General features: G+C 42.4%; 2 protein-coding genes across 5 annotated transcripts in view; both read left to right on the top strand.

Annotated features, from left to right (window-relative positions):
• Positions 1-3,345: 3,345 nt before the first annotated feature.
• Positions 3,346-12,586, top strand: LOC135561871 (zinc finger and BTB domain-containing protein 18-like). 3 transcript variants are annotated; one of them, XM_065004021.1, is made up of 6 exons: positions 3,346-3,852; positions 4,197-4,327; positions 4,534-4,704; positions 9,205-9,316; positions 9,516-9,636; positions 10,991-12,586. In XM_065004021.1, exons 1-5 carry the CDS (start codon positions 3,576-3,578, stop codon positions 9,629-9,631), a joined length of 807 nt encoding a protein of 268 aa, XP_064860093.1. In that variant the 5' UTR covers positions 3,346-3,575; the 3' UTR covers positions 9,632-9,636; positions 10,991-12,586. The 3 variants fall into 3 exon arrangements, with proteins under 3 accessions (XP_064860093.1, XP_064860092.1, XP_064860091.1); XM_065004020.1 differs by lacking the exon at positions 10,991-12,586 and having other exon boundaries at positions 9,516-10,182; XM_065004019.1 differs by lacking the exons at positions 9,205-9,316; positions 9,516-9,636; positions 10,991-12,586 and having other exon boundaries at positions 3,351-3,852; positions 4,534-6,624.
• Positions 12,587-15,183: 2,597 nt separating this feature from the next.
• The window catches only part of LOC115145747 (sal-like protein 4), a 29,550-nt gene continuing 18,012 nt past the window's right edge, over positions 15,184-26,721 (top strand). The window contains exons 1-2 of one of the 2 annotated variants that reach the window (XM_065004015.1): positions 15,184-15,653; positions 26,519-26,649. In XM_065004015.1, the coding sequence (XP_064860087.1) occupies positions 15,374-15,653; positions 26,519-26,649 (411 nt within the window). In that variant the 5' untranslated portion in view covers positions 15,184-15,373. The remainder of the gene's footprint in view (positions 15,654-26,518; positions 26,650-26,721) is intronic. The other variant, XM_065004014.1, reaches the window with a different exon arrangement.

The raw sequence follows: 26,721 nt of genomic DNA, 5'->3' as shown, positions 1-26,721 counted from the left end.
ATATAGAGTCGTATTGTTTGGGTAGACTGAAATGAAAACAGCGCCTTCTAATCATTTGAATGGAAATATGTTATAGACTACGAATGCCCTGTTTTAGTCCGCTGGTGAAAGCGTGTGGTGCTCGCTGGGCTATATCAGGCTGTAAGGGACACAGTGGGTTAGTTTGGTGTAGAGATATGACTAAGTTGTATGGGAGATATGCTTTGGCAGCATTTTTGTTATCATTACTCAATTCTATAGTTTAACACCAGTGAATTTGAGAAGGAAGGTAATTTCATTTCAAACGATAATCTGTTTCCGAACAGTGTCCAGTCATTAAAGTGGATTGCTGTTAGTTTTGACTGTTGCAACTTTTTGAAGGTTCTAGATTTGTTAAACAACAGGTTTATATTATTACAAAATGAATGCAACAGGTTGCAATGATTTGGTTACGGAAAGGGGTTATAGGTACGCTGAGAAATTGACACTTTCTTTTCCAGGAGAATGGGGGGGGGGGGGTAGTCATTTTCTTTCTCTTTTTGAAATGTTTCCTGAGGTTATGGTCTTAGGAGAGCAGTTATTGAAATTGGGCAGTTTTATAAGTATAAATCTACCCAATTAAATAAGGCCTGGCAATTTTTGTTTGTTTTTGCCATATGGTTTACCACACACAATTTACTGGTTATGAATATGGGTTAGTGCCGAGGTATCTTAAAAGGGCACACACAATTTTCTGTAGTCTTTTTTAATTAAATTAAATTATTTTGAATATAAATGTACTGGAAACTCATTGTAAACCTGGGATACGAAATGTATGAAATGTTTGACTTTTTCATTAATTATTCAAATATAGTAAGACACACTTCATTGGAGGGTTTGTATGACCTCTGTCCTGACTTTCCACTGTGGTTTGATCGCCCTCAATGGAAAGCCATTCAGATGATGATTTGAAGGTAATTTGTAATACTGATCATTATGATGTAGTTCATAGCCATATTTGTGATTTGGACCAATGGGAAGAGGGAGAGGGCGTTGCCTTTGACTTAGGGTAGGCTGTATTAAGACTATTTTCCTATGATCGTATGGGTACAATGTTTTTCTTTATGGAATTATTAATGGTAGTGATTCTTATTCAATTCGTTTTTTTAACAAGTCGTGTCAAAATGGGGGAATTTACCAGTCCTCTGAGGTTTAGGATTGAAGTTTACACACCTTGAGTGATATGTAGGAGTGTATTGAGTGATATGTAGAGGTGTATTGTTGTGCTGTATGTTCTGTTTTGTTTCGATACAAATCTCACTAGATTGGGTCTGCTGGATTGTTGGGATTTCTTACGATGGGTTAGAGATCTAACGTCCTGATCCTGTGGCTCTGCGATGAAGTTGACAGTGTGATGGGGAGTATAAGCCAATCTGAAAAAATTTGTTTCAGCAGAATGTGTTGTTATTCTCTTTGACATGTGTTTAGAGATTTGTATTAAGAATAATTGCTAAAAGTAATCATTTGTCATATAGTCAATGCTTGTCTGGATTTCCTGAATCAGAAATGAACTCAACTAAACTGTTGTTCTGATCTGTCCTCTCTCTCTCTCTCTCTTGGTTATCATGAAAAGTGATGTCAGATGGTGTCTTGATGCATGGGCGGGGATAATTCGGCCAAGGACGGGGTGAACCTCAAAACCACCTCTAACCGGCTGAAGAAGTGCGACAAAGGCGTTCAATACGGCCCTGTCCGCACCACTTCTACCGAGAGACCTGAGCCACCAACCGGTGTACAGCATCCGACCGAAACTATCAACTGTTTTTTCTCTCCTGTCTTTTCTCTCAGGAGTGTGACAGGAGTCGACGTAGAGTGAGCATGAAGGGAGATCTGTTCCAAACTTCTTTCATGTTGCTGGTATGCTGGTTGACAAATGGACAAGACATAATGGGTGGTAAAGGTGGTGGCAGCCCAGGTGAGACATTATCATGGGCCATCCATTTTGAAATATGAGGAGAATCAGTGCCTGAAGGGGGTGGGGGTTAACTGTGCCCATAATTGATTTAGATTTGTCACATTTTTTATTTGGGGTATCAGGTTGATTGTAGAGGTCTACACACTGCTACATGTATAGTAAATGAGATTAAGAATGCATTAAGATACTGATCTGTAATTATATGCACGATAAGAATATTAATACTAGAACTATAGGTTCATTATACTGTATGTTAATATAAATGCACATTCTGCCAATGTTGGTGTATGCCAAATTGAGGGTTTTAATCACTGAACAATGTCAATCTAAATTTGGGATGGATAATTCATTGGGTTTTGATTATGATTTGGAAATGGAATGATTTTTAAAACTGACGGATTGATTGGTGAATGGAGAGGGTGAACTCTGATCCGGAGAGTGGAACTGATCCTAATTCATTTGATTTATATCCATTACCAAATTACATTTTTGATGATAATGATAATACTCAGGAACTATAGCACGTATGGTGCTAATGGCACATAGAGTCTATAGGAGTGGCCTTATAAGTAGTGGAATCATGATGCTTGTTCTGGGTCATGTTCATTGGGCACCAATGCAATACATTTGACTTAAACCGGGATTCACTACCTTCACTATTCCAACAAGATATGCTAATTTGAGTTCCTACAGATGGTATTATGGGGATGGAAATAGTTATTTCCACCATGCTGACCAATGGGAGTATGCTCAGTATCAACAAGATGATTTGTTTCATACTGATGAAAAATCTACTCTGATTTAGATTGCTGATCATTTGTTAACGACAGTTGAATGTTTATATCATTCCCAATGAAGAATAATTTTATGTTTAAGGTTAAAGGCCGTATCGCAAGCGATGAGTATTGACGTTTCTAAACGTTAAAACAAAAGCGTCGGGATTGTAGTTCACATGAGCCAGTCGTGGGCAGAGCTAACAGCTGCTAACTGTAGGGAGAAGGCAGAATACTGCCGAGAGTTTGAGACCTAGGAGCCCCCCGGTGAGTAGGCCTGAAGAGAGAAATCCACAGGGCGAGTTTAAGTAAGGTAGGATTTCTTGCATTTATTGCTATGGTAATTAAATTGTACTGCACTGATGGGGCTTAAATCGCGGAAAATATATGTGGCAGTGGCAGCAGGACAGACATTTTTGGGTGTAAGAGTTTCCTCTTTGCAGAAGATCTACAGTTGGTTTTAAGAGAAGGGTTCCATTCTCCCAGGCTGTTGTAGTATCTGGTAAGGCTAAAGTAGTGGGGTAAGGGTGGTGTGTTTGTTTATGTGTAGAGTTAGGTGGAGGTGCGATTTAAAAAAAAAAATCCTTTCCACTTTTTTCTGACAATGTGCAATTCACACTCCGACCTGTGAAAGGCAGCAATACGCAACACAACTAGTGTGCCGGAAACTCACACGAAGAATTAACGGAAGTGAACAGTGACCAAGAACAATTTCCACGTTAGTGTTTTATTGTTGTTATTTCGATGTTTAAAAAATGACTAATTTAACTGCACAGCATCACATACTTACCCCATATAGTGTTTAATTCGCGTTGGAGACAGGACTTTGTTGATAGACGTTATTTATGCAGGTTAGTTAGCAGCTAACAATGGCAAACGGTGTGGTTTTTCACACTCAAATAGCCTCCATCATGGAAGTGCTGGCGAATGCAGCCGTGGCAGAGATCTGTAAACTCGTAGACGACGACTATGCAGTGTTTCGTTTAGAAATAACTCAAAGCCAGAAAGAAAACAGGGCATTACGAAGGAAACTACTAGAACTGAAGGTGGCACGGGAGCGCACAGAGAGGACAACGCGAGAGCGCGTCCTCGCCAGTCGTCCCAGTAGCGTCAAGATCCTCGACCGATACAGAGGAATGACAAGAGGTACATTTTGCAGAAAAAAGGCAGAGGCTGCGTAATTGGGTCTTGGTCAGTTTTTGGATAGAATGCAATAATTCCCCTGATTACTTCACTACCTTGCGCAAAGATACAATAGCATATTGTAACCAGATCCCTGATTTACTGTCTTATTATTTACTCATTGCAAACAATGTGGTACATGGAACATAATCAGCCTACATCAATCAATAAGTAGTACCGAAAGTAGTTATAATAAGTGTTACCTTACATCCTTGCCAATTCTAGACGGCGTCAATAGTGCACAATATAGCGTTGATCAATCACAGTAGTTCACCTAAGCACCTCTTTCCCCCCAATCACTCTCTCAGGTGAAGGACATCTAACTGGAGGCCACAGGAGCTTTGTGAAGCCAGTGGGACACAATACATGGAGAGATGACCAACCAATCACTGTTGATGAGGGGAGTGGATCCTCAACCCAGCACGTTATCGTTATAGAGGTTAGTGTAATAGTGTTGCATTGAAAATGTGTTACTATGTAAATTAAATATGGCCTGTTTATTTCAGAAAGGCTCCCCTCAGCTATTCACATGCTTACATGTACATCCTCATTTATCTTCCATAGGGGAGCTTGTGAGACTTCCCTATGACATTGTTATCCAATACAACTAGTTACCAGTAACAACCTCTTCTCTTCTTGTGTCAGGCTGCAGATGCAGAGACTGCTGGTCTTGGAGTCAAGCAGGAAAGTTCTGAAGAAGAGGAGAACCAACGGCACAGCAGAGACGTCCAGACTGGATCGGCAGGAGCGCCCTCTTTAGCCACGGCAAACCCCACCGCCACCACGCAGCCCAATACCAGATGCAGCGTCACAGAGGTCAGTGGAACCCTGAACGGCATCCGCAAGTCAGAGACCGACACAGAGACTTTAACCGTAACACAGAGCCCAGAGAGACTGGGCCTTGGACCTCTGGGCTGTCATCCTGCTCTCGGCTCAGAGTATTTACTTTACGGTAACCCAGGCCTGAGGACAGTTCATTCCCATCGAGACGCAGGTGACGTGTTAGAAACTGGCAATGATCCGTCTTGTTCTTACTCTACAAAGATGGACCCTGGCAACATTCCCTTGGATTTAGAGACACAGACTGATCTGTCTAGAGGGGACTGGAACCAGTACAGTAGTAGTGTATACTCTGAAGGGTGTCTAGATAAGAAAGGGGAGGTTATAGTGGTAGATGAGGTGAAAGTGGAGGGCGATGTTCCTCCCACATGGAATGCAGATACTCACTTAGGAAATGGACTCTCACAGGGCAGAGATTTCTTAGATTACAGAGGAAGCTTAGAGACTAATCCAAATGTCGCAACCCACTCCCCTTTAAACGACCTCACGGATCGCAACCCAGTGTCCATGTCGATGCGGCCTTCCGATTCACACAGCCACGTCCTTTTCGATCAGGTATTGAACTCAAACGACAGGGCTAGAGCCCAGGCTCAGGGAGGGGGAGCCACATCAGGCAATAGTAAAGAGAAACGGTTCCTCTGCATGTTCTGTAACAAAGGCTTCAGCTGCCCCCAGAAGGTGGAGATCCACCAGAGGGTCCACACAGGGGAGAAACCCTTCAGCTGTACCCAATGTCACATGCGCTTTGCTGAGGCTGGCAACCTGAAGCGGCACCAGAGGGTCCACACAGGGGTGAAACCCTTCAGCTGTACTGAGTGTCATATGCGCTTCGCCCAGGCTGGTGACCTGAAGAGGCACCAAAGGGTCCACACGGGAGAAAGGCCATTCGCCTGTAATCACTGCGTGAAGAGGTTCTCTGAGAGGAGATACCTAAGGATACACCAGCAGAAAATGCATTCCACTCTTTAACATAAAAGTTACAATTCCACTCGATAGCTACCTGGCTAGCTAAGTAAACAACAGCAGGAATAATCTAGCTAGCTGTAAAGTTTACAAGTATCCCCACTAGACGACCAATATAACAGTTGGGCCTAAAGCTTTTTGTTGGGACCCAAGGCAAGCAACTCTTGCCTGTATCAGTATTGGACACTAGCTACAATGTGGACCAATACAGCTACCTACTAATATAATGGCCCAATGTATTGCACATTGTTTTGATAAACCGTTTAGAATAAGGCTGTCAAATCTGTACCAAATGTATTGCCTATCAATTAGGGCTGGGCAATATATCAAATTAATTTGACTTAATGTGTTTGTGCTATATTCCAAATGCCTGTATCGCATTTGGAATATTTTTTGTTTTGTTTTTCTGAGTGTTTATGTCCCCTTGTTCTCATGTTGTCTTTTTGGTTTCGTTCGCTCCTTCTGTGCTGTGCACCTTCCCATTTACACCAGAGATCGGTATAGAACGACGATATGCTCATGTCTCCCCGCCCTAACAATGGGGGGAGTCGCACCAAAGGCAGAATGGCATTGGGCTTATTTTGGACAGATTATGGCGAGAGTGAAACCTCTCGCTTTGCCTCTTTCTCCCAAGCCCCTCCCCCTATCACTCACAACAATAAAGATGAGAGATCACTTCTTCCTCTCTGACAAACGGATTCAACTCGCTATTTGCATTTGAGGTTTGGTCCAACAGAATCGGTCATATGGAGACATTATTTTACTGTTATAGAGGAGAAGGTAACCTTTCGAACCATACCAGACACTGCTAAAAACGGATGTACCAATGAACATTCATTCTGGGTAATGTATGCTCAGTTTGTCATGCGCATATTACGGTACCGTACCACGTATCGCTAGCAGCATTTTTGTCAAATAAAGATTGTTTTACTAGTTGTTTAGTCTGTGTTTTCTGGATGTGGAATAAGCATAAAACAAATTATATAAGGAATTGGCAACTTGTCATTCTGAGAAATAAGGTAGGCCACTTGACCTCAACATCTGAACAAGGTGGACAGACTGTTCAAACAGTTGGAGACGGACAGAAGGGTGTGTTCATAACAATCCCAACTGTTTTGCCTTGTTAGCTGAATTCAGAGCATGTGAAATTATACCTAGATCCAAGTTGGCTAAACTTGAAATATAAATAGTAGCTGGCTACTCACTAGCACGTGGGCTCTGTGTTCATTTTCTACAATACCTGCTACATTCTCGAATTTGCATTATGCAATGTTAAATATGTAACAAAAGGGCATTTTCATAGACAGACTTGAAAGCCAGATCAGTGATTATTGCAAAAAAAAATCAGGTTAAACTATTTTGATAAAATAATGAAAAGTATTAGTGGTTCTTATGATTGTGGAAGGCTTATATTCAGCCTAGGTATAACTTCACACGCTCTGAAGTCAATAGATTATTGCAGACTGTTTTAAATGAAGTGTATTTGACCTTTTAAATTGTACAACAAAGCTTATTTAGAGAACATTAAAAAATATATATATCACCCAGAATTTGAAAAAAAAATCGAGATATGAGTTTTAGGCCATATCGCCCAGCCCTACTATCAATAAACATCTTAAAATGTACACATATTGTGTACTTCTGCTCTGTTCCTTGTTATTTACTTTGTATTATCAACTTTCATCCAGATATTACACTGTTGATGTTTATGGAGTACATACAACAAGGCTCGTTCTCCGAACAATAACACCTGTGTTCCTGTACCAGAATGTGTATACTGTATTGAAGGTTATAGCCAAGAGAGGAGGAAGTGGTGGCTTGTTAGAGCACAGACATGGTTCTAATGTCAGTGGTGCTCATGAGGAACTCTATCACAATTGAAATGTCAATGTGACCCCTGTCAAACATTGTAACATTGGGAACACTCAGTAGGCAATGTGTGGTAGGACGCTGAGCGCAGGAGTAGACTAGAATGAACATGTGGGCTTTCTGTACATTCTGATCATTTATTTTCTATACCATTGTTTGCTCACCTTGTAATTGGTTATGTAAACATTGTCAGAACAGGCATTAAATGGTAAACGGAACAAAACATGGACCCATTGTTGATGTAGTTTTTTAAAAACAATTTCATCCACATCCTCACTTTGTCAATTGTACAATAATGCCGCTTGCTCAACCCCCGGGAGTCCTCAGTCCTGTAAGACTCATGAAACACATGGGTAGATTGTTGAATGGTCATTATGTCCGTCATGGATCCGGTCCTTATATGACCATTTTGCTGTTCTCAGTTCAGCCCAGAGAACTTAGTCAGGCATCTCTCTCTCTGTATACAGTCGAGACAGTACTGTCACGTTCCTACCCACTGTGTACATCAACACCCAGATCAAGCCACCCATGATTGTCCAACCTTGTAGTCCTGACTAGGCTACTCTACTTCACCTAGGCGTTGTAGTCCTGACTCTACTCTACTTCACCTAGGCGCTGTAGTCCTGACTCTACTTCACCTAGGCGCTGTAGTCGTGACTCTACTTCACCTAGGCGCTGTAGTCGTGACTCTACTTCACCTAGGCGCTGTAGTCGTGACTCTACTTCACCTAGGCGCTGTAGGTGTGACTCTACTTCACCTAGGCGCTGTAGTCGTGACTCTACTTCACCTAGGCGCTGTAGTCGTGACTCTACTTCACCTAGGCGCTGTAGTCGTGACTCTACTTCACCTAGGCGCTGTAGTCGTGACTCTACTTCACCTAGGCGCTGTAGTCGTGACTCTACTCTACTCCAGCTCTTGGTCATTGTTTCACTTCTGTAGCCATGCAGAGCAGAGGGGGCTGGGATGGGTAGCCGAAGAGAAAATGGCATATAGGCAACTACAATATTAGTTATCGCATGTGATTCCTGTTGGATACAACAGAATGTTACTATGCCTAACAGAGAAGCGCAAAATTGAGGGAAACTAATTTCACTAGCTACATACACCCAATCTCTCAACTTTGAAAGCAAGCTTTTTAGATCATTAAAACTGTTTTGTCTTTTCACATTTGTTTAAATAGAATTTAGGTTTAGATAATTTACATTAAAGGGTAAGAAATTAGAAATAAAAAAACTGAAATAGTTTGACAACTCTGGCGTGTAAGCTTTTAAATGATATCAAACCCAACTGTTAATCTTTCCCAGTGATGAAGACATTGATCTCATGGTATGATGTATGCCAAACGGGTCAACTTTGAGCACCTCCCTCTCCTGAATGTTCTGTCACTCAGGTCCAAAATGTTACTTTCTGACCACTTCTACCATGGGCAAATATGTATGAAACGTTTAGTTCGAATCAAAAGGTTATGTGGTCAAAAAGTGATTGAAATCCAACGGAATAACCACAAATCAATGAAAACATTTGCATAATATCAAATCAACTAACATAGCAATCCCTCATTACCCAATCAGAAGATGCTCCATAGCAGGGTGCTCATATCAGATTTATGGATCCAACATCCTCTCACTCTGTATCTCTTACAGTCAGTAGACATGGAGGATGGGAAGCCTGATCTGCTGCTGGTCAAAGAGGAGACAATAGAAGATGAACCAGAGAGCATTGACCTGCTGAGTGGACTAAAGATGGGGGAGAAAGGTAAGAGAGACATACATATAGCCTACATACAGTAATAGATCGTCAATGGGAATAGTGATGCGCCAGGCTGGTTTTTCTGAAACCAGTACAACTTATGTTTACATAATGTATAAACTTGACCAGGTAATTGACTCAATTTCATATGTAGTATTTTTTTCTGCCATTTTTGTCAAATCTATTTTGTAACCTCTTCCTGCAGGTGGTTGGCTGGAGGCAAACAGAGGAGACTGGGCGGCCATCTTGGATTCTCAGAACCAAATGGGTGCAGCCCAGGGGACGACATCACAGAGCAGGCCAGGACCAGAAGCGACATAGTGGAGGTCTGTGGCTAGGACAGCGTCTTCAACTCTAGTCTGAGGAACAATACTGTTAACCACAACCAGAAACAGACAGTCAAACACAAAACAACAACCGATCTTAGTATCCATGACAATAGACTGGCTGAGACCAGGGAGAGGTGTGGATTTTGTCCACGGGGACGGGGAGGTGTACATATGCGGCGAAAGAGAACAGACACAGACTCGGCTAGCGATGCTCCGTCCTGCTCCTATAGTTGTGATTCAGAGAGACTGATGGGGCCTCAGGTTAACCACCTAACAGGTGCTGCCTTCAGCCTGCCTTCTATAGGATCTATCATCTGGAACATGGACCCTGCGACAACACACTCTCCCTGACCTTCATCCTCCTCACACTGCCCTAATGTTAAACCAAACCTCAGACAATGCCAGTGTCTCAACACTAAATGGCTACACAAGTCCATAGACAAATGACAGTAGTAGAGACGGAATCAGTAAAGGTGGCAGCGCCAAAGAGAATTGTTGTCCATGTTCGTTCTGTGGGAAAGCATTCAGTTTTCCCAAGCAGGTGGAGATGCACACAGGGGAGAAATCGTTCGAATGCCACCTGTGCCAGGCAGTTTCTCCTACTCCTCCAGCCTGAAGAGGCACCAGGGGTCCACACAGGGGAGAAATCAAACAGCTGCCCCCAGTGTGAGAAAAGATTCTCATACCAGCACCAGCTGAAGATGCAACTGAAGGTCCACATGGGAGAGGCCGTTCGCCTGTACGCACTGCGGGAAGAGATTCTCAGAGAGGAGTTACCTCAGGATACACCAGCAGAAAATGCACACAGTCCATGTATAATGACATGTAATGTAGTACTAGTTTGTTTGTAGTTAATTGTGTTGGGTTTTGGATGTAGTATGGAACTGGATGAGGTGACCTGAGGAAATAATAAGTATGATGAGGCGGTTGGTGGGATGGTGTCTGTAAAAATGCTTTACGGATGAAGTGACAACCTTGTCCTGTTGTTTGATGCTGGTGTTTTATAAGTGCCTTAATTCATGTTTACTTGACATGAAGTAGTGAAGGTGTTTAATGTAATGTTGAACCTTTTCCAAAGTATTAATTTTATTAAATACTGACTTGGTATTTTTGTATCATTGTAAGGACTTAGTTTCCCTTCTCTCAGTCAAACCAAAACATTATACTTAACTTTTGAATCAACACATATGGACATTTTTTTAAATAAACTCCAATGGCTCCATATTGTTAGGTACTTGAATCAGTGTTAGAGATGGACTTGACTGTGGTTAACATGTTATAATATCATGTTATGTTTCTATATGTACAGCAAATAGTTTCTTATATGCTCTTCTGTACAATTTGTCTGCAGTCCATGAGGACCTGCTGATATCCTGTGTTGCTATCGGGAGAGACTGGACCTCTGAAGTGGCTGGTTACAAACCCTGGCCCCGGATCAGGACCCTGGAACAGAAGCCTTCGATCTTCCTGAGTCGGAACGGGGACCGAACCACGACTGACAGTCTCCACCACCACACAGAACACAACCAGTGGACAGGTGGACTGAACAACCTCAGTCCTGGTGGTCATCAGAGAGACCGAGGCTCCCGTCAGGGATCCAGTCTGCAGCCCAGACTCTTCTTTTCACAGTCTCAGTGCAGGGATGGAACAGGGCCTGGGGCTGATAGAGACAGACCCTCCTGTTCCTATGATAAAAACACCACAGTATCTATAATGAGCAGAGCAGGTCATCCTGGGCTTCAGCCTTCACAGAGAGTGGTGGGAGACTCCCCTGATGGTAGTCTTTCAGGAAGTCTGTCTTCTCCTTACCTCAGGCTTACCACACCAATGCAGACAGGGTCAGAATGGGCATTCACCACAAGAGGTACCTAGCCTATAACAGAGCAAACAGCCCAACAACACTCAAACAATGGCTAGAGGAGGCAGCTCAAAGAATAACCACCTGAGGGTGGTGGCTCCTGCTTCTACCTCCTCTGGTGTCATCGGGTCACAATTTGGGAGGCTGAGCATTAGGATGTACGCCTACAAGCCATACGCCTGCCCCACAAGTGGGAAGCGTTTTACTGAGGCAAACTATGTGAAGAAGCACCAGACCATTCACATCAAGGAATGAGAGGGCCTTGAAGAGCAAACTATGTTACAAGAGCTTCTGCTTCCGTAGTATCCTACCCTAGACATAGGAGTTTCCACAATGGGGAGACATTTTAGCAGTGTTCCTTGAGCTGTATTATAGTCATGTGAAGTGTCTTGGGGTAAGAGTTGTTTTGGATGACTACATCCCTCAGTTGAGCATCTGGGTATTCTCACATGATACAGACTTGTTGTTTGGTGTGCTGGCATAGCATGCTCCCTCAACATGAGACATCGGTGGCATTGTGTTGTGTGACGATACTGCACATTTTAGTGTACCCAGCATAAGGTGCACCTGTGCTTCTTGATATGCCACACCTGTCAGGTGGATGGATTATCTTGGCAAGGGAGAAATGCTCACCAACAGGGGTGTAAACAAATTTGGCACAAAAATTGAGCAAAGTTAGCTTTTTGTGTGCATGGAACATTTCTTGTCTCTTTTACTTCAGCTCATGAAATATGAGACCAAAACTTTACATGTTGCGTATATATTTTTGTTCAGTGTACATCACCTCAGTAGGGTAAATATTCAACTGTCCTTTTTCTAGACTAGGTTTACACAAGCCTGTTTCAAATGACAAGTTAATAATGGGTTAATTACCCTCCTAAACAGAAGTAAACAAGTCGTACACTCTTACCCAGTTTGAAGAGACCCCTCTGAGATTAGCATAACCCAGGCATTTTATCCGGGTTTCTCATAACCGGGATACAAGCCTTTTCGTGTTATTGTAAACAGGATATGATGATTTAAATGTGTCAACTCAAAAGCAGAATACTTGAGTATCCCGAATAAAAACGGAATATTGGTGTGCATGTAGATGTGGTCAGTGATTTAAAAAATGTGTTTGATTGTTGGCAGAGGCAATGGGGTGAAAGTAAGGTAGAGATATGTTTTATATTACAAGGAAATCTGTACTATAATGTAATGGGAACAGAAGGGAGAAGTTACGTTGTGGTGGATGAGATTAGGGCATATGCGATTTAATTCTTATTTTGAAATTGATAGGGAAACATGGTACTGGAATGAGGTTTGTAGGGAATTATTTTATTAGAAACTCTCTATAGCAGTAGAGACCCACAGTGGAGGTGTCATAATACCCATCAAACAGGGAAATGGTTCCAAATGTTTTTCCACCACCACCATTTTTTCCCATAGGTGATTTTTAGAAACACTTAATAAGGGCTTTGTTTCATGTAGGCTTACCCTGGCGTGACATTTTGATAAACTTGTAAATTGGACAAGGTGACTTATCAATACATTCGTCTCCATTTACTCTCAGATAAAAAAAAAAAAAAATCTAATTAGCATCAAAGTAGATCATCATGCAAAACTACAAATCCCTACAAGCTCCTGCACATCATCTCTAGCTGACACCTTTGCTAACAGATATCGTGTCAGTTTAAAACATGCTCAAGACAGTTCACAGAATTTTCCATTTAAAGAAATGTTGCCAATTTATTCTTCACTACATTTAGCTAACATTACATAGTTAATCCAGAGATTCTTACCTTCGGCAGTCTCATACAGATATTCATGGGATTTGTAGTGCTTTATGATTGTCATATAAGCAGTTAATAAGCATTTCATTTTAGGTCGGTAAATACAGGCAGATATATTGATAAGTCACATTGTCCGAGAGATTTACACGGCTATCAAAATGTCATGCCAGGGTAAGCCTACATGAAACTCAGCCCTTATATTAAGTGTTTCTAAAATCCTTTTTGGGAAAATGAATGGTGGAAAAACGATTGGAACCATTTCCTTGTTTGACCGCAAGGTTTTATGGGTATAACTATACTATTGTCCTCTAATGGCAGTGGCATGTATTCATGCATGCCAAGGGAAGCCAGGCTTCCCAAAAAATTGACCCCAAAAAAATCTCTCTCTGTCTCTCTGTGTTTCATAATTTTCCTTCAATTTGCAAAAGGCTGAATGTATCTTACAGGAGAAATGATCTGAGCAAGCGATACAGTGCCCCTCTGTCTCTATACTTGTAGGCCATCCATCTGATGCTGTCTGGCTCAAACGAATATGACATTGTTGCCTCCCGTAGAATTTAAAGTAAGGGAAGCCAGCGAGCATTTGGCCTCCCTTGACATAAAATGTGCCAAACAGCGTTGAGCTAAACTGAGCGAGCTCAACTGTGAATGGTCCTGGCGCACCGAAATAGAATATCAAGGGAAGCCATCTTGGATTTAGGTGTCACTCCTAACAAATCCCATTGAGAGCATATGGCATTAACTTGAATAGTTGCATCTCGTTGTGTTGCTGTCCTCCGGTGGCTAGCTAGCTAGCTAAAATTGTCCCTGTCCAAAATTAGCTATAGATGGAGCTAGGGATTTGGACTTGTGGTTTTACTTAATTCTCCATACTGGGCAATGACTATTACGGTGATTCTGATCCATTGTTGTGACCGGCCTAATTGGATGGAAGTTCCATATGTAGCTAACTATAGATGTAGGCCTAAAAGGCTAATGTTAACGTTGCCCATGAATGGAAGTTAGGCCAGCGAGCAAGCATTTTGGCCAGGTAGCCTAGGACAACAAACAATAAAAATGTGTATTGTACTGTATGATAGAGGGACAGTGTTTTGTCAACATGAAAGAGAGGAGGCTGGCATTGGAGTTTCTCTACAAGTTGGGTGAGTCGACATGTTTTTATACTTGCACCAATGCCCACACACAAGTCAGAACCATGGACAGCCACATCATATTTAGCTTACGTTGATTGTACTACATTGTTTTTGGTATTAGACCAAGCATAGGTGATTTGATGTTGAAGTTGAAATGTTGCTGGAATAGTGGAGGCAGCTCCTGTTGTTTTCTTTGCGACTTGTGGTAACTCTTTGTGGTTCTAAATCAATAGTTGTTTAGTGGTCCAAAAATGTCGGAAACATTTACTGGCTTGACCATGCTGTGGGTCCTGTAATGGTCTGTTACTGTACATGCAATATGCTTTGTGGATTGTACTGGACAGAGGTTGCTATCAGTTTTTTTCATAAAACAAAAAGGGTGGTTTAATTTATTCTACCAGTCTTATTGTCTCTGCCTTTAGACCTATATATATATATATATCACTTTCGCAAGGCATATTAATTAACAAGTTACAGAGCAAACAACAAGGGGGTGCATGGCTTCCCCAGAGATTTTACCCAAGCACTGCTACTGCTCTATAGCAGGGTTTCCCAAACGTGCACGTTTTGGGTTTTTACCCTCGCGCTACAAAGCGGATTCAAATAACCAACTCATCATCAAGCTTTGATTATTTTAATAAGCTGTGATGTTCTATGGCAAAAAAAAAAAACTACGTGCACCCAGGGGGGACCCCAAGATGTTTAGGAAACCCTGCTCTATGGTGAGGCCGGAACCGGACTCACACTCCAGTTCAGTAGGTGGCGGTGTGTGTACCTTTCAGAAGAAGTAGTAAACGGAAGTGAACAGTGACCAAAGTTAGCGTTATTGTTGTTTTTCAGACATTTATTAATACCATGGGCTAATTTAATTGCACAGCATCACATACTTGTCCCAGGTAGTCTTTAATTCGCGTTGGTGACCGGACTTGGTTGATAGACGTCATCTAGGTCAAGCTAGCTAGCTGCTAACAATGGCTAACTGTATGGTTCTTCACACGCAAATAGCCTCCATCATGGAGGTGCTAGCGAATGCAGCAGTGACAGAGGTCTGTAAACTCGTAGACGACGACTATGCAGTGTTTCGTTTGGAAATAACTCAAAGCCAGAAAGAAAACAGGACATTGCGGAGGAAACTACAACTACTGGAACTGAAGGTGGCACGGGAGCGCGCAGAGACAACGCAAGATCGCGTCCTCGTCAGTCGTCCCAGTAGTGTCAAGATCCTCGACAGATACAGAGAAATGACAAGAGGTACATTTTGCAGGAGGCCTGTCGCCCGGTTCCTCTCGGTGCTTGTGCCTTTAGATGCATTACATTCTATGGTTAAAAGGGAAAGATTCACCACTATACATTATTTGGGATGTTTAACCACTTCACCTACATAATTCTGAGTGATGAGGTGTTAAAGAAATAATGATGCACTATAGCGGTATTTTAAAATGTTCGTGCCAGATAGTTACACTGATAAAGCCATCAGTTGATTGAGCGTGCTGTCTGATCTAAAAATGAATGGAGTCATGTTTTGTAGCAATTATTGTGGCACAATTTGTGTTTCGCTAATTGCCCGATCACGAATAGATATGGTTGTCCCTGTTCAATAGAGCCATTGCAGGGCTTGAAATTCAGGTACATTTTCTAGTACCATGTGAAAACTACTGGCCCAAATGAAAAAAATTACTGTTCCGAGCCAAGATTATAGGAAGGTAAATTGAACATGCAGAATTTCAATCATGGGTCGCTTCATTTGCAGCCTGCGCAAGTACCTTGTAGCCAACCATACCCTCTGATATTTACACAGATTGTTTGGAAAAAAGCTTCATGCTGTTACTTTGTATATTGTCATGGCAGACCCTCGTTGTAAAAATGAAATAAATCAAACAGCACTGGAAATCTAGGATCCCGCTCTTTTCAATAGTTGTTTTTACCGGAGATTTACAATCGGCTGAATTAGGAGTTGTGGCTTTGCCACCCACCAGTTGATATTCCGATGATACATTTGTATTTTTTTATTTCACCAGATAGGCCAGTTGAGAACAAATTCTCATTTACAACTGCGACGGCCAAGATAAAGCAAAGCAGTGCGACAAGAACAAATAAACGACATAGCTCATTAACAGCTTCTGGAATTAAGCTGGTTTTAAACAATTATATAGACTACAGAATAGCATTATTACAATATTCATATTTACCAACAAGTAAGTGATGTGTAAATTTGTCTTGACAAGCAAGGAGCTACATAGTGTAGGCCTACGTAAACCTTTATTTGCCAATAATGGCATCTGTGTAGGATGTCTGGCGGAGGACTTTTATTCTGTGTTGGTGAAATACGCCTGCCGATGTTCAACCTTGCCTCCGCTGTGAGGGGTCTAGCGTGAGTATCAGGCCATACTCAGGCGGGGCTCTCTAGTCTAGACCGAGAGGGAAAGTCTTGACATTCTTGCCTCAGCTTGGAAACCGAATGCTGCTTGATAACTGTGAAGCGTCAAGATGTCGGCAAGATTGTAAAGGATTAAATACAAATATACTTTTTCTGTTTTGGAGTTTGAAAATGTACTGGCCCAAGCAGGACATATGGAAAGCATGATTAACTTTGGTGAGCTCAGCAGATGTTGCCAGGCCAACGGGCAGCCCTGTAATATTCATATGTGTAAACATACTGAATTGTAATTGGATGCATTTTACCAGCCATACCATATTGTGCTATGATTGGTTAAGACTACCCAAATGGTTAGGTCATGGGCAGTTTGATCCTGGTTGGCTATACGTGAACATGCCAGTTATAGCTAGCTAATAAAGAGCTACGTTAAATATCCTGTAGTACTGCATTTTATTATTTTGTGCAAAACAAGACATGGTGTCAGAGTAAAAGGTCTTACAAGATGGATTTTTCTGGAGTTCCTTCACCTCGAATGAACTGGGAGTCTACAAACTTACCCGATGCATGGGTCCTCTGAAGGAAAGAGGAAACGTGCAGCTACCTGCTCCTCTTGATCGGTGAAAAAGGGAGAGATATTTACAACACAACGACACTTACCGAGGCTGAATCAAAAGGTACTGAAAACATACTACGATCGTTTTGAAGCATATGTTGTGCCGAAGACCAATACGATTTTCGCTAGGTACAAATTCCATGAGAAAGTACAGGGAGCTAGTGTCAGGGTTGCGTCAATTCGAATCTGGTATCAGGATAAATATGACATTGAGTCACCGATTGTATACTATGTATTTTATATTAGCTAAGCAATAGGTGGTAAATGCAATTTTCGTATATACGGCTCTCTGTCAAACCTCGCAGGGCAAACAGAGAACTGACTTGTTCCTGACAAAGATATAAATATACTCTTGACAGAGGTAGTTCCTGCTTCCGAGCCGGCCTGTCAGAGTAGAGACTGGGCGTGGTTTAGATTCACCCAGCCTATCGTTGATTGTTGGCGCAGAGGCTGGTCCCAGCCCCCTAAGCGCTTCAGTGGTCAGTCGTTGTAGCTGTGTAGAATATACAGTCATCAGGCACCTGGCTCCTGTTATCTAACAAAATACAGTTTGTTCTCGCAACACTAAGTTCTGAATGTGCCCACCCAAACTCATTGCACAGTTCCTGTCTTCATGTTATTCTGTATTTTTCCATCAAGAGAAAGGCCCATGGCCCTGAAACTGTTAACAATGTTAAGTCAGCTATGTTGCATAACACATACATCCACACAAGCCAACAGCAGATAATATTCAATCACATACATGGTAACGGGCTATAGCGCATAACACAGAATCCTCATACTAGCGAGTCTTTCGAACAGTTTGACAGAGCTGCGTCTGCTTGTGAAAGACTGATTATGCAAACAAGGATGGGATGGTCAGGGACCGTATTGTATTTGGAATACACTCACCGTGAGTGAGAGAGAAACTTTTGAATGTTGGGTCTGAGGTAACGCTGGACAAAGTTATCGACATAGCCAGATCTCACGAGCTAGCACAGGCCCAGAAAACCATTTAGCGCGGCAGCACGAGTGCATCACGTGAACAAGCAGTGCACGCAGTCAGGCCGACATCAAAGCACACCTCCGGTGCCCAGAGAGCGCGTTTTAGAACGGAGAGAGACATAACTCCAAAACAGAGCGACACAGACTCAAAACATGTGGATAAAGTGCATGGCGAACAAGGAAATTGCCCAGCTAAAGGCAAACAGTGTACTAAATGTGGAAAATGGAACCAATTTGCAAGTGTGCAGAGCTTACCGTGGAAAAACAGTACACACAGTGAGTGAAGATGAAATGTCAGAGTCAAACGCTGATGAACTGTTTATTGATTCAGTGAGACATTGAGATAGGAACACAAGGCACAAAGTAAACATTATTCCTCTGAATAAGTACCACAGCTTGACATCTGAATGTGAGTTACAGCCCAACAGGTGCAGACTGACTGGTTATGGTGGTGAACAGCTCCCAGTAAAAGGCACATGCACTTTCAAATGCAAATACAAGGAAAGTGACATGTTGGACTTATGTTGTTGACACTAGAGCACCTGCAGTGCTAGGTCTTAAAGCATGTTTAGACATGGACCTCATCAAGCTAGTTTTATCAGTGACAGCACCAGTAGAGACAGACAATGTACTGGAGGAGTTTGCTGATGTTTTTACAGGAATAGGATTATTCCCAGGAGAATGTACCATTCACCTTGACCCAGATGCAACCCCTGTGGTCTGCCCACCGAGAAAGATTCCCCTTGCTCTCCGTGCCCCTCTGAAGAAAGAGTTGGAGAGCATGGAGCAATCTGACATAGTCACCAAGGTTACAGAACCGACTGACTGGGTAAACGCATTAGTGGTGGTGGAACCACGCACAGGCAAGCTCCGAGTATGTCTCGACCTAAGAGACTTGAACAAGGCTATCTAACGCCCCCATTATCCTTTAGCGACGCTAGATGGCGTCACACACAAGCTAGCGGGATCACACTACTTCAGTGTCATGGACGCTAGATCAGGCTATCAAGCACACAACATTCAACACACCTTTTGGACGCTACAGGTTCCGTCGCCTGCCTTTTGGAATTATCTCAACCCAAGAAGAGTTTCAGCGAAAGATCGAAGAAGTGTACGAAGGCCTCGATGGAGTTGTGTCAATTGTGGACGACATCCTTGTCTATGGTCGAACCAAAGAGGAGCACGACCAAAAACTCTGCACAATGCTGCAAAGGTCCCGCGAGAGAGGAGTCCGGCTCAACCCCGAGAAGTGCACAGTCGGCGCTAGAGGTCAGCTGCTTTGGACATCTTCTCACAGCGACTGGAATCAAGCCAGATCCACAGAAGATCTTAGCCATAAAATAAACGGAGCCACCAAAGAACCGTGCAGAGCTGGAAACAGTGCTTGGCATGGTTAACTACTTAGCCAAGTTCGCACCCAGCCTCTCCAATGCTAATACACCTCTGCGTCAACTGCTAAAGCAGTCCAGTGATTTTCTCTGGGACAAGCAACACGACATTGCTCTCCAGAATGTGAAAGACTTGATCACAAGAGAACCAGGACTAATCCTTACCTACTACGACCCTGACAAAGAGCTCAGACTCCAAGTGGACGCGTCAAAGTATGGACTAGGTGCAGTGCTACTGCAAGAAGGAAAGGCCATCAGCTACGCGTCCAAATCTCTCAGACTGTGAAATCAACTACGCTCAAATCAAAAAGGAGCTCTACGCCATTCTGTTCGGATGTAAATGTTTCCATCAGTACAAGTCATTTTGGAATCCGACCACAAGCCCCTTGAGTCAATCGTGAGGAAACCACTAGCCGCTGCCCCGCCAAGGCTACAGAGAATGCTCCTTCAACTACAAAAATATGACTTCACAATCACTCACCGTCCAGGCAAAGACATCCCTGTCGCAGACACACTCTCCCGGAAGTTTCTTACCTATAAGGATAGCAGCCTCAGTGAAGGCATGGACATGCAAGTGCACAGCAACTTTACCAGTTAGTGACACAAAACTGAAGGAGATCCAAGCAGAAACAGAAAAGGACTCGCAACTCGCACAGCTGAGGAAAGTCATACAGGTCCCCGAGGAGAGGAGAAAATGCCCTCAGAGCGTCTCAGAATTCTGGAACCATCGTGATGAACTATCACAGATCGACGGAATAATTTTCAAAGGAGAGAAAATCGTTATTCCTACCAGTCTCAGAGAAGAGATTTTGACAAAGATCCATGCTGGACACATGGGCATGGAAAAGTGCAAACAGAGAGCACGGGATATTTTGTTTTGGCCCGGAATGTGCAAACAAATAGAGGACATTGTTGGTAAATATGCCATATGTCTTGAACAACACCCCTCAAACACCAAAGAGCCAATGTTACCTCACTGTATCCCAGACCGACCCTGGCAGGTCGTGGCAACCGATCTGTTCACCTGGAACAACGAGGACTACATCGTAACAGTGGACTACTACAGCAGATACTTCGAACTCGACAAGCTTCACAGCACCACATCTGCGGCTGTGATACACAAGCTGAAAGCAGTCTTTGCCAGGCATGGCATTGTAGAGACTTTAATATCTGACAATGGGCCCTGTTAGAAATCAAATGAGTTTGAATCCACAAAAGCATGGGAGTTTACACGTCACCACAAGCCCACATTACCCTCAAAGTAATGGCCTTGCTGAAAAATCTGTGCAGATTGCTAAATCACTCATGGAGAAAGCAAAAGCAGACAAGAGAGACCCCTACCTCAGTCTCCTTGAATACCGCAACACTCCAGTTGACAACTTCCAATCACCAGCCCAGCTGTTGATGAGCCGCAGACTTTGCTCAATCCTTCCCAGCACCAACTAGCAGACAACAACAACAACAAAATGCGATACTACGACAGGTCAGCTAGACCACTGCCACCACTGATCGACGGAGATTCAGTTAGAATCAGGGAGCATGGCCTCGAAGCCAGCAGTCGTCATCCAGCCAGCTGACACTGAATGTTCATATCACGTCCGCACCACAGGAGCGGTATACCGCCGCAATCGTCGTCACCTACTGAACACAGAACACACTGAGATGAACTGTTCCCCTGAAAGAGAACGTGATGGACTAAACACACACACAGCACAACATACATCATACTTACCTGAATACCTGCAACACCACAATAACTGTTGACTGATACAGCATCATATCGCACAAGGTCAGGAAGAGCGGTCAAGCCCAGAGCTGTCCTAGACCTGTGAAATGTCAAAGGGTGTAGGCGGATCGGTGCCCTAAAAGAGTTAAACTGTAAACTTGTTATTGAAAGCTCACTTAATGCTTTGGTATTGTATTTGTTTGAAATGTTAAGATGTTATTTCTACAGTGAAAGCTGAGTTGCTGAGAATCCCTTGTTTGAAAAGTAACAGTATGTTGGATTATTGTTTGAGTCTGTTGATTCATTTGGTGTAGTATGCAATGTAAATGGTTACTTACCTTGAGTTCAAACTACCGTAATTGCTGGATTATTAAACGCACCCGAATATAAACCGCACCCACTGAATTATAAAAAAAAAAAAAACATGTATTTTGTACATAAATAAGCCGCACATGTCTATAAGCCGCAGGTGCCTACCCGTAGATTGAAACAAATGAACTTTACACAGCCTTTAAACGAAACACGAATTGTAACAAAAATTAAAACATTAGCCTACCAAGAAAGTCATTGGTCACTATCTTCCTCCTCCTGTGCACTGAAACCACTGAAGTCATCTCCTTCGGTGTCGGAGTTGAATAGCTTCATCCGATGTTGGATCGTTTTCATTGTCGCTCTCGTCACTTTCATCCGGAGGCAAATACCCCGCTGAGCTCATGCTTCCCCTTCAACACGCAGCAGTCCAGCCTTTCGAAACCCGTTGATGATGGTAGATTTTTTGACAATGCTCCACGCTGTCAGGACCCACTGGCAGACTTGACCATAAGATGCTCTTCGCCTGCGGCCCGTTTTAGTGAAGGATTTCTCCCCACTTGTCATCAAAGCCTCCCACTGAACAAGGAGCGCCACCTTAAATGCACGATTTACACTGATGTCGAGTGGCTGCAAATACTTTGGGCCATCTGCTTTTCTTCCCTCTGAAAGCTTTTGTTGTCTTTCTGCACTGAGTCAGTTCCTCACGCTGCTGTTTCCAACGTCTTATCATCGACTCATTAAGGCCAAGCTCCCATGCAGCAGCTCTATTTCCTTTTCCAACAGCCAGATTTATCGCCTTCAACTTGAAAGCTGCATCATATGCATTTCTCTGTGTCTTTGCCATGATGAGGGTGACAAAAATACTACCGTAATCAGAATGATGGGACGTTTGAGCGCGCTCGATTTACGTCACATTATGTGACGGTGCTCAGTTTTTTGGCGGCATGAATCTTGTGAAAGCGGGAAAAATCCATAAATTAGCCGCGTCATTGTATAAACCGCGAGGTTCAATAAGTGAACATGCCAGTTATAGCTAGCTAATAAAGAGCAACATTAAGAAATATCCTGTAGTACTGCATTTTATTATTTTGTACAAGGTGTGCAAAACAAGACACTTCCTTGTCCAATTGTGTTCCCACCCTGAAAGCAGGCTCTTCAGAGCATCATAGATCAGGCATGGGTGTAACAGTACTCTTCTTGCGTTGTGTACAATCAATCATCGACACGAACTCCAACTTGTAGCACCAGTCATGGAGCTTTATTCTGATAGAAACCGCACAAAATTGCACGTCATGCAATGTACAGCTCATCATCCAACTCTGCACTCACGCACTGTACACAATATACGAACCCCCCCCCCCCCAGACACAGTAAGTTGCTAGCTAATATTAGCTGGAATTCTTTACAACAAATGCATAACAAATATGCACCCCCCAAAAAAGCTACATCTTGTGTGGTGTTCTAATAACATTTGCAAACAAATTGATATAAATTGTACATTTAAATCATCACGTGGGGGTATAAAAATCGCTTTTGACGTACAGTGCTTTGCAACCAACAACTTACCACTGGTTTGGTGCTTGTTCACTGGGACGAGTCTAACTGAAACATCCTCGTAAGCAAGCTACGCAAACCAGCCAATAAGATGCCATGTTGAGTAGGTGAAGGCAAGACAAAAACCAAAACCAAAAGGCAAGGGGAATCACCAATATATATCACCGAGGACTGGGCAAATCCAGTCCTCGGAGCTGGAGTTGTACCACTACAAGTCAATATATCCAAGTTTAGCTAGCTAGCTTTGTTCACTATACCTAAAATGTACTGTAGTCTAGTGTTATAATTAACTAGCCTCAGTGCAGGTCATTAGGAGCAAAACTGAAGAAATGCTTTGCGAAGCATAAATGTGTGACTTTAGCTTTATGACTCATGAATAACTATACCCATGTTGGAGCTAACTAGCTAACATTTTGTATTTGGTTAGGATCCCCATTAGCTGTTGCAAAAGTAGCAGATACTCTCCCTGGGGTCCAAAACATGTCTAAGATGTCTCATTCCACATCTTGCTGCTACACAATGATTGCCCATTAATTTCTAATAGTGTTTTTGTCTTTTGCACACAGACAATACCACTTAGATACAAAGAAGTTGATGACTCAAGGACATGTGAAAGAAAGGTCCCATAACAATCTCCCCTTGTATCAAAGTGACTCTGAACACCTCACAAATACATCATATGCAAGTATTCCCTTTGTAGAACTGTAGTATTTATATATTTTTGTTGTTGTACTGTATATATATATGCCCTACATTGTCATAACTGTTCCTGCATACTACTGTGTAAAGTCACCTCGTCTCCAGAGCAAATACACTGTCTGGAATACAAGCCATGTCTTCTATCGTTAAATCTATTTGCAATATAAAATCAACTGTTTTTTGAAACATGTTTACTTGCCAACAAATGATACACCAACTGCCTGCATCATTTGTTTTAGCAGTACGATTGTAGGTAGTTTAGACAAATGTATTTCATGAATATCACAATGAATTGATCGAAGTTGAAGTCAACACTATTGGTTTCTGATGCAAATGGAATCATGTAGTCACTTGTTTCACAATTGTACTGACAATTTTTAAAATATAAAACATTTGATCAAACTCCATTATACAGTACCAGTCAACTGTTTGCACGCACCTACTCATTGCAGGGGTTTTATTTATTTTGTACTATTTTCTACATTTTAGAATAATAGTGAAGACAATGAAACAACACATATGGAATCAATCACCCGACCTCAACCCAATTGAGATGGTTTGGACCGCAGAGTGAAGGAAAAGCAGCCAACAAGTGCTCAGCATGTGGGAACTCCTTCAAAACGGTTGGAAAAGCATTCCTCATGAAGCTGGTTGAGAGAATGCCAAGTGTGTGCAAAGCTGTTATCAAGGCAAAGGGTGTCTACTTTGAATAATCTAAAATATATTTTGATTTGTTTAACACTTTTTTTGCTTTCTACTAGATTCCATATGTGCTATTTCATAGTTTTGATATCTGTACTATTATTATACAATGGAGAAAAGTCAAATTAAAGAAAAGCCATTGAATGAGTAGGTGGGTCCAAACTTGACTGGTACTGTATACATACGTAAAAGGAATGGTTCCGTAAGAAGCATCTCAAGATCCTGGAGTGGCCTAGCCAGTCTCCAGACCTGAACCCAATAGAACATCTTTGGAGGGAGCTGAAAGTCTGTATTGCCCAGCGACAGCCCCGAAACCTGAAGGATCTGGAGAAGGTCTGTATGGAGGAGTGAGCCAAAATCCCTGCTGTAGTGTGTGCAAACCTGGTCAAGAACTACAGGAAACGTATGATCTCTGTAATTGCAAACAAAGGTTTCTGTACCAAATATTAAGTTCTGATTTATCAAATACTTATGTCATGCAATACAATTCTGGATTTTTGTTTTAGATTCTGTCTCTCACAGTTGAAGTGATGATATGATAAAAAGTACAGACCTCTACATGCTTTGTAAGTAGGAAAACCTGCAAAATCAGCAGTGTATCAAATACTTGTTCTCCCCACTTTATGCTTTACACTCCGAGTCAATGAGGGACTGATATAGACCTGGGTTTCACAAAAGAATCGTAGCACTAAGAATATTTTGTCTCAATGGAATTAAGATCGCGGTGCTATAATGGTTTTGGGAAACCCAGCCCAAGTGGGTGCGATTTAATGATCAGGTAGAACATAAAATTAGCAGGCCCCAGACTTCGTAGGGTAAGAGTTGATTCCCAAAAGCTTCTTAAGGTTATGTTCATTGTTTGAACCTTTTTATGTTCATTGTTTGAACATAAGGTATGCGTGTAAGGTATGCGCTTGGAGTCAGGAAGCAGGTGCAGAAGGGGAGTTTAATAAACACGAACAAGGCAGATAAACAAAACAGGAGATGTGTACTGAACGTGAACAAAACCACTAGGCCACAGAGGGCTAAATAAAGGGAGCGTAATCAAGGTGATGAAGAAGACCAGGGGTGCGTAATAATGGGGAGCAGGTGCATGTGATGATAGGGGTGACACCTGGCAACCTCATGAGTTGAGACTTCAGGTCCGTTTCGAAATCCCCTGGCTGAAAGTGCTGCCTACAAATACTGGCATTTGAATATTTCTCAAGGAGAGTATTCACATCAACTGGATCCACCTCTACCGGGACGGTACTACGTCTTGAAATCGCTATGAATTCTGGATGTTGTGGTTCACTTACAACCAAGAAATGTGGATGGCCCGTTTCTACCGGGGAAATGCAGAAACGCTCATATTTGCGTGTAGTGAGGAGATTCTCGATTCTTTACGAAAAATGCTATGTTAATAACATATTAATGGGCATATACAGTGAAATAGAGCAGCGGTGAAATTTCCCTTTAGCCAGAATTTGGTCTTGGTCAATTTTTGGGAAGTATGCAATAAATTTCCCTGATTACTTATCTATCTTGCACAAAGACACTATCAGATTCTTGATTTACTGCATTTCCTATTATTTACTCATTTGAAACAATATAATACATGGAACATAATATCGATCTATAAATAGTACTGTATATCAAGAAGCAATCCGAAGTGTTACCTTACATCCTTGCCAATTTTACAGTGTCAATAGGGTCAAATATACCATTCAGCATTGACAGTGGCTAAACTAACCACCTCATTTCCCCCAATCACTCTCTCAGGTGAAGAACATCTCACTGGAGACTACAGGAGCTTTGTGAAGACAGCGGAACACAATACATGGAGAGATGACCAACCAATAAATGTTGATGAGGGGAGTGGAACCTCAATCCAGCACGTTATCGTGATAGAGGTCAGTGTAACAGTACATCAAATGTGGCCAGTTTATTTCAGAAAGGCTCCTCTCAGCTAGTCACTTGCTTAC

Source organism: Oncorhynchus nerka, linkage group LG18 (genome assembly GCF_034236695.1).
Source record: "Oncorhynchus nerka isolate Pitt River linkage group LG18, Oner_Uvic_2.0, whole genome shotgun sequence".
Lineage (NCBI taxonomy): Eukaryota > Metazoa > Chordata > Actinopteri > Salmoniformes > Salmonidae > Oncorhynchus > Oncorhynchus nerka.
This window is presented reverse-complemented; position numbering and strand designations above follow the sequence as displayed.

Coding starts and splice junctions, on each gene's coding strand:
- LOC135561871 (XM_065004019.1), top strand. CDS start 3,576: ATGGCAAACGGTGTGGTTTTTCACACTCAAATAGCCTCCATCATGGAA. Junction 3,853..4,196: donor ATACAGAGGAATGACAAGAG/GTACATTTTGCA, acceptor TCACTCTCTCAG/GTGAAGGACATCTAACTGGA. Junction 4,328..4,533: donor AGCACGTTATCGTTATAGAG/GTTAGTGTAATA, acceptor TTCTTGTGTCAG/GCTGCAGATGCAGAGACTGC.